This window comes from Melozone crissalis, unplaced genomic scaffold (genome assembly GCF_028551555.1).
Source record: "Melozone crissalis strain CALT ecotype California unplaced genomic scaffold, PUWL_Pcris_2 ptg000005l_1, whole genome shotgun sequence".
In the NCBI taxonomy this organism is placed as follows: domain Eukaryota; kingdom Metazoa; phylum Chordata; class Aves; order Passeriformes; family Passerellidae; genus Melozone; species Melozone crissalis.
Window position 1 is genome coordinate 46,189,358 of NW_026535783.1, and position 8,585 is coordinate 46,197,942.

The 8,585-nt window shown below is 41.5% G+C and overlaps 1 protein-coding gene across 1 annotated transcript; it reads left to right on the forward strand.

Annotated features, from left to right (window-relative positions):
- Positions 1 to 5,931: 5,931 nt before the first annotated feature.
- LOC128945393 (relaxin-3-like) lies at positions 5,932 to 8,585 on the forward strand. The gene is made up of 2 exons (XM_054289147.1): positions 5,932 to 6,148; positions 8,218 to 8,585. The coding sequence occupies exons 1-2, from the start codon at positions 5,932 to 5,934 to the stop codon at positions 8,583 to 8,585; spliced, it is 585 nt and encodes a 194-aa protein (XP_054145122.1).

An 8,585-nucleotide genomic window follows, 5' to 3' on the forward strand; every position in this document is an offset into this window, starting at 1 on the left:
AATATCAGAATATCTCATAGCAATTTCTTCATAGAAAAATAGGAAGAAGGTATTAAAGCTACACATCTGAAATGTGATTAAAATACTGCATTTTAACATAACTAAATCATTAAAAATTTGATAAGATTATGAGCTTTTATAAAATAAAAAATTAATGTCTTTTTTAAAATTAATACTTTCTAAAGCAATTGGTTTCATATTATATGTATCTCTTAAAAATAATCATTATTCTGTAGTATATTTTCCTTGTTTATAATGAAATATTGTATTTGCACTGTCTATTCAGAGTCTGAAAATAACTTTCACCTGTAGTAAAAAAGTCTGGTACTGACCAAACTCAGTATAACTAATAAAGATATGGTAATTGGTAGTTACAAGTTTGTATAAATATATAAATAAATATATACCATTTTCAAATACATTTCAGGATACATAGCTCAATTTGAAGTCAGGAGCAGGCAGTCAATTTCTTTGAAAAATTAGATACTTTTTACTTGCTGATCTTCAGGCAGTGAACTCACCATCTCTGCTTCTGGAATAAACAGCTTTTATCAGAAGTAGGTTCAGAAGTAAACACATAACTTGCTAACTGTGTGTTTTACTGTTAGGGAAAACTGTGTTAAAGTATGAGCAGAGATAGCTTCTGAAGAAGAGGAAACAAATTATGTAGCTATTTCCTGAATCTTTTTCATGCTTGTTCAACATTCTGAAGCTCAGGATAATTTGTTTTTTAATACTTGAAATCAGAGTTTCACTACTAAGATGAATATTAACTTAGGCTAACAGCAAGCAAAATTATTAATGTATGTTTTTGTAATGAGTAGATCCAAGTGGCCTTACAAGTACTGAAAAACTGAAGGATTTTTTTGCATGCCTTTAACATGGTATATCCCGAGAATATAGTTTTAGTATACTTTAATGTTCTGATGTCACACTTGGAAAAATTGTTTCTGTATTGGAAAGCTTATTTAGAAACAGATTATTTTGTGTTTTGGATGGAAATTCTTCTAGCATTAATCTAATTGTGGAATGAAAAACAAATGCTCAAAAAGCATCCAAAAATGAATTAAGTCAAAGTCTATACTGACAATTTGTTGACTTAAAAATTAAATTCCCGCTGGAGATAATGCCCCAAATATGATTTTGAAGACTACTTAACTAAACTTAGAATATTACCACAATAATATAGGCAAATATATAATGAAACAAAAGCTTCTCAATGCAGAAGAAATTAATAGCACAGTTTCCATGGTTTGACTTCTGAAAGTGCATTAACTTCTGCATTCAGTCACTTCTGTAATTGGTTCTGTCCCCTGCATGCTAACAATGCATACAGTCTGTAACTGATCTCAAATGTGATGAGTTTTAATGTTCAGTGTAAGAAAATGAACACAAGTACTCCACTTTCTTGATTTGCTTGGAATAACAGAGCATTTGCTATGTTTCCTCCAAGTTCAGAAGTCCGCCTTCCTTAAATTTTGAAGAGGACTTGTATGTTTTGATATCTGTCATCTATTGCTACTCTTTTTTTTCCAAAAAAGAAAAACAATTGAACCAGCCTTTTTGGGTATTTCTATGTCTCCATCTGTGCCTTTTAGCCCACATGTTAATCCTATGAAAGGCATTTTCACAAAAGAACAGTTTTAACAGGCCATACAACAGTTTTTACTTATAAACCTTAGAAAATTAGGAAATACCCTAATTGTATCTACTCTAAATTAAGAATTAATATCTGTGTGCTTGTGACAGATTCCTGACTATGATGTTTGATCAAAAGCCACTGTTAAAGGGAGCAAAATCATGGTCCAGGTAGCAGTTTTAGGGGATAATAGGGTAGCTATATATTAATCCATCCAAACTAAATTTGATTTTTTTTCTCCTGAAGTTTGAACTTAGATCAATAAGGTTAGTCTACTGCAAGATTCCACACTAAAATGTGACAGAAATGAAGTAAGTTTCATCCAATATTACACAGTATCAGTGAAATGTACCAAATTTATCAAGGAAAAGGCTCTAAGCAAGATGGTGTAACCCAGAATTAGATTTAAATGGGCTATATAGAATGTGCCAAAAATCATCAAGGAGTTAAGGATTATTCACCTTTATTGTCCATATTTTTTACTGTTTGCCTTGCTTTTGTTTTGTGAAAAATTCCTGGTTTTGTTTTGAAGATGCTCGTTCTTTGTTGCAGAGTTAGGTATTCTACTGCCAGCGTAGTAATCAAAATGCTTGCATGTGCTGTGCGCAGTCAAATCTATGACATAGTGACAGATACAGAATAATTGAATGGTATAACTTCCTTCAGAGGACCGTGAAAGATAACAGGGACTTAGCAGTGACAAGGTTTACTTTGGGGAAATACATGTTTACAGCACAAGTTGCCCACATTCATCATATTTGTTACAGAAATAAATAAAGTGCCTAAAACATCCTGCTCCTTTCTGTTATTTGTGCTCAACTGGCCTCAGCTGTTAGACTTACTTTAATATATCACAACAACCGTCTTTATTTCCATGAATCACTGGGGAAAAAAAGGAGAGCAATTCCAGGGGGAGCCTGTTCTGGCCTGAAGGCACTACTCTTTTACCACCTTAATTCTGTTGGGTTTTTCTGGTTATTACGTCTGACAGCCATATATCCTGAATCAGTATCATTTGGAGCAGGATTGTTCTGGAAAATGGAGAAGTCAGTCATGATTAGGATGCCAAAACTAAGCTGTTTGTGTCCTAATTATAGGTATGAACCCCAGGAAGCACATGCCACCTGCAAGCCACAAGTGCCTCCACCTCACTCTTGTTTATCTGGTTGTGATAGTACGTATGAGCATTGAGGAGAAACAAGCAAAGTCGCTTTGGAGAGTCCAGTTTGGGCCCCTTCCTTACAATAAGGAAAGTTGAAAATCACAGCTCCTTCCTACGTGCTTTGGAGTTATTTTATTGCTGACTCCATGTCACTGCTTTTAAAAGAAGGGGAAAGCACTTATGTGGATGTATAAAAACAAGATCGTTTCTGCATTACTATTAATTTTCTTAATCAGCCTTAGACTTCATTAGGCAAAAATGCATGGATTTCTTAACTTTTTCAATTATGAGCTTTCTTAAGATTGAACTGTTTTCTAAACTGCACAATCCTCTATTGAAGGCAACTGGATAATGCTCATGCTTGTTCATCAATAACATTGATGAAGTGGTATTTCCCATTTGTTGCAGAATCCTGTACGGTACTAAGCAAACTTTAGAAATGCTGTAAATTCATGTTTGGACAGCTTTCAAAAGCTAAGCTGTCCTTGCAACAGTGAATTGCATGAATTTGAAATAGAGTCTCTGGAAAATGTCTAATGAAATCAGTAAGTTTTTGTCTTACTGCTGATTTTCTTTGTCTGACATTTGTAAGTCACGGGAATAAGGCTTTAATTCAAGGTATTCAAGGCTACTGAGATATTGTTAAAGGATATATTTTTTATTTAGCCCCCAGTTTACATGAAACCTCCTTTACCTTCTATAAACTTTGCTATTGCTCAACAGATTAATAATTTAGTACAAGGAGAGAAGTAGTGCAATTATCTTTACCTTTTTTTAAGAAATTAAAAGATAAAAAGTACTCGCATTGAGCCAATACACTGGATGTACTTGCCTTGAAGCATCCTACGGATCATGAATGGAAATTAGTTTCTTTGTTCTGCTGTTGTTTTTTCTTCTTTAGAAAACAAACATTAGGAAGTCATATAGTTACTTCAGATTTGTTAAATTTACATTACATCTTCTTCTGCATGTTTTGTTTTGAATAGTAGTTTTTCTAGTCACTCAGGAGGTACCATCCTTCATGCCTTGTCCTGGTAGTGCTTTTTCACATTACTACAGCTTTTCAGACACTGAAAACAAATATTTTGTCTAGAAGACTACTTAAAGTCCATGCAGAAGTCCACCTGATGTGACAGTATTTTCAGAAAAAGTCCACGAGACCAACAAAATTAAGGTACTGCTCTCAAAATTCAAGTTGTAATCACTCCTGCACAACTTCTGTCTGTAACAATATAGCAGGTATGGCTTCAGCTGAGGGAGGAACAGATCAAGATTTTGTTCTTCAGGAATTTCAGATTAGCAGACTCCTGCAGATTGCATCCTAGCAACACTCTGGATAATGGTGACTACTGTTGAAGAGGTACTACTGTTTAAACACTTAAGACTGGACCAAAAAGAAAACTGTCCAAGTTTTGGCTGGGGAAGATTTTAATTTTTAATTTGGCTGAGGTAGATTTTAATTTTTTCGGTGGCTAGTATTGATCTGTGTTTTGGATTTATGCTGAACACACGGTTAATAATAAGGAGATGTTTTTGTTATTGCTGAACAGATAAGAGCCAAGGCCCTTTCTGCTTTTGGTACTGCCACACTGGTGAGGGGACCAGGGTGCTTGTGAGGAGATACAGCCAGGACAGATGACCCAAAATGACTAAAGGGATATCATGCTGGTATATGAAGTGGGGGAAAATGGAAGAAGGAGAAAGAAGCCATGGCATTTGGAGCCACGGCATTTGTCTTCCCAAGATGGCTGAATGCCTGTCTGCCCACAGGAAGCACTGAATCAATTCCTATTTTTCTTTGCTTTTGTGTGCAGGTTTTGCTTTCCCTATTAAACTGCCATGACTTTTCTCACTTTTCTAAGTCTTTCCCCAGTCATATTAATGCAGGAATTAGTGAGCGGCTGCATGGGGCTTGGTGGCTGGCTCAGGTTAAACACAACTTTGCTCACTATTTTAGCCCTGCATAGCTTTGTTCTAGATCCAGATCAGTGTAAAACACGCAAGTCCTCCTTGAAAAGGAGACTGGAGTCTGTAACTTCTCTGCCAGCACAAGTGAATCATACACCTTTGTACACTACTCTGTAGATGTATGTCTTCTCTGTGCTCTCCTTCAGGATTGAGTTTTGAGGGTTTTTTATAAGCCAACAATACTCAGGGGATTGAAAGCATAGCCTTCGCATGAAAGGATCTACAGACAACAGCTTCAAAGGATTATAAGAGAGATGAATTTTTCTGGTTCTTCACAGTATGACTTCTTATAAAAGACAACAGCAACCACTTCTTGTCCTGTCGTACTGGGGAAAAACCCAAACAACAACAAAGCAAACAAACAAATCCAGAAGTAAAGTTTACTTTCACAGAGTGCATAGCTCTGCATAGAGTCCAAAGACCACCACTCTTGTCAGCAAGAGCCTGCTGGGCTCTTCAGGAGACACACAGATGTGGAGCTCCAAATCTCTAGGATGCCCACACTGGAGCCAGGATATCTCTGACACTTGGATGCCTATGGCTGCCACTGAACTCAGGCCTCCAGTACAACAAACCTGAGAGGAACTCAGGCTTTGAAATCCCCCTTCAATTCCCCCACTTCCTTGAAAGGGCATTTCTTTTACTTCACTTGTTTCTGTCTTTTTATGTCAAGACAACATTTTTAGGACACAGACGTAGTTATGGAGATTCTACACCTCCAATGGAAAAAACAGTCGAAATTAAGTTTTTCACGTTTTCAAAGCAACGCGAAAGGGCATCGGCACTGCTATCTGGCCACAAACAGGCCCAGAGCCGGCTGAGGCCCAGAGCCGGGGCGTCTCCGGGTAGGTGAGGGCCGGGAACCCGAGGAGGGAGGCCGAAGGTGAGGCATGGCGGCGTGAGGAGCCGGGACAGCTAGCAAGGGCAGAAAAAGGGCAAAGCGCTGCCCGAGGGCCCCTCGACGGCTGTTGCAGGCACAGGGACGACCAGGCGGGAGACGACAGCCGCGGCAGCGGGGAAGGGGAGGGGGCGGTGACTCAGCGCCGCTCGCAGCGCATAAAAGGCGGGCGGCGGGCAGCTGCGGGGCTGGGCTGCCGCGGTCGGGGGCGTTGTGGCGGCCGTCGGGTCTGCTGGGAACGCGCCCGCGGGACAGGACGGCGCGATGGGGATGGCCAAGCTGCGAGTGCTGTGCGCCGCCGTGGCGCTGCTGTGCGCGGCACCCCCGGGGTACCCCGGCGCCGTGCTGCCCGCGGGCGAGGGGGACGGGTACGGGGTGAAGCTGTGCGGCCGCGAGTTCATCCGTGCCGTCATCTTCACCTGCGGCGGGTCCCGCTGGAAGCGGCTCTCCCTGCTGGCGGTGGAGCCGGCGCCCGCGGCCGGTGAGTGTCCCAGGAGCGAGCAGAGCTGCAGGTGGCTGTCGAGGCGCTTCGCTCGCCGCCGAGCCACGGGCTGCGAGGAGGGATGGAGAGAACGGGAGGGAATGGGGAAGGGTGAGCGCCCCGCGGCGCCTCTGGCTCCTCCCGCCCTGAGCCGTTGAGGGAAGGTCCCCGTCCCTCTCTCGCTTTCCCTCTAGATCCTAGTTGGCATTTCCGAGACTTTTGGAAGGACGCCGTGAGATTCAGAGGGAAGGGGACGGCAGGCGCTGGGGCATTATTTGCAGGGCTAATCCGCAAAGTTTTTGGTCAGTTCGGAGATGCTGCGCAGGGCTGCCGGCCGCAGAGGAGCTTCTGCTACAAAATCCCACTTCTCCCCTCTCTTGGCCGCGTAGGGAGGTCTGTTGCGCCCTGGGGAGCGGTGGGGAATGCCTGTCGCTATGGCTTCTCTCCATTCCCAAGGCTCCGTAATTCCTGGGGCGGCGGAACGAAGTGGGGCTCCCGGCGGGGTTTCCCTCCGGACGGGAGCCCTGGCGCCGCGCTGCCCGTCGGAGCTGCCGGGATGCGCGGGAGCGCACGGACGGGGCATCGCGCCCGTGTTACCACTCCCCGGTGCTTCCCTGCATCAGAGAGTTGGCACGGTGGGCAGCGTGCACTCTGGTGCTCCGGGTTACAGTCTGGGCTGTGCTCTCAAGCTGCGGTAAATGTAACAGTAATTTTAAGTGATTAATTTATGTCGGTATTTTGGATACTGAAAAATAACGTTTTTTAAAAGGACAGAAGTTGTAGTTATGACTAAAACGTGCAATGGAAGAGATTATTTTCTTCTGATTATACACACTTTAGTGAAATAACCTAAGACTTCAGGCAGCTAATGAAGCCAGTATTCTGGGAATTTTTGCCACTTTTTTCCTCCCCCAACAGGTTGAGTAAAAGTAAAAGTAACCTTTGTAATTAAACCAAATTACTTACATGCAGCCTCTGTGGGAGTTATGTCCTTTCCCTGCAAATTTTGCTTTCCTTTTTGTTAACAGCAGCTTCTGAGAACAGCAGTCACTAAGGAGCCTCCGCTATGCTGCATGAAGTCTAACTAGAAGACTTCACCCCAAAGGCTATTAAATGGCAGTCACTGTCTAATTACTAAAGTAACTACAGCTACTTTTATTTTTGCACATACTCAGGCTGCTGTTCTATCTGAAAGTTAGGTTCTATATACTAATTGGCCATATTTAAGTAAATACAAAAGTTGCTGGATATTCTCATGTTTTTTCAGCTTTCTGAAACAAAAAAAAACCTGTATTAACAGCATTAAGATCACAAGACAAAGACTTGTTTCAGATTCTTTTAAAATTAGGAATTGAAGAAGATGTTTTTCTTCACATTAGCTGAAGTAAGCAATGCCACTTGCCTTGCAGAAGTAAAATCAAGAGAAACAATGTAAGGTGAAAGGAAGTAGGGCTTTATTTTTGAGAACACTTTAGTCAGTGAGATGAAGAATGTTTCATAAGTAAATTCTGCAAGCCCCTGATATGTCTTGAGAAATGAAGGAAATGAGAGGAAAGCATCAGTTTAAAATAGCTATAGAAAAATGCAATCTAGGACTCAGTTTACATACAATCTTTGCTTATTTAGTCCTTCCTACATTTGTTCTTCACATGATGCTACTTTGTGTGATTGTGCACAGGAGAGGAGGGGTCTGATCTAATGCATCCAACAAGACACAGCTCTGTGGTGTTTCTGGATACGTGCCTTTACAACAAAATTCTGTTTCTGTGGGAAAATTGAGACTTCTCCATCAATAAAACTGCAGTTGTGCCAGGATGCCTTTACTTCAGTTACAGTTGTTTCTGTGCATTCTGCATGTCTAACAAGAGGTATAGACTTTAAAACACAGATTCTGCTAAAAGTAAGCTACAAGTAAATCATGGTGGGGAGACTCTCAAGTGCTGGCAGTTCTCCTACATAACAGTGTTCCATTTAAAACTGAATGGGTTTTGTTGCTGTTTGTTAGAGCTGTGTAATCCTTTTGATGCTCCTACAGTCTGAATTTAAAATAAGTTTTCTCTTTAAAACAGATTCTGCACAAACAGCAAGTAACAAACTACTGGGAAGCTTCAACCTCCAATCGGTTTTGGATCCTGAAGTGGAGCAGCTGCAGAGAAGCAGCCCATTTCTTGGATGGGAGACGTTTAAGGACTTGTATAGTTTAAATTACTATAATGAATATGTACCTGTGGCAGGTGACTTTAAAAAGCTTGTTCGCCAGGTAGAGGAAGCTGTTCAGAAGGACAGAGGGGGAAAAGGAAATGCAAATCCTGTGGAATCAAGCAGCTACCTTTGGGCCAGGTATCCCAGAAGGAAACGGGAGTCTCTGGGTTTGGCAGGAATGTGTTGCAAATGGGGCTGTACAAAAGCTGAAATTAGTACTATATGCAGAGTTTAA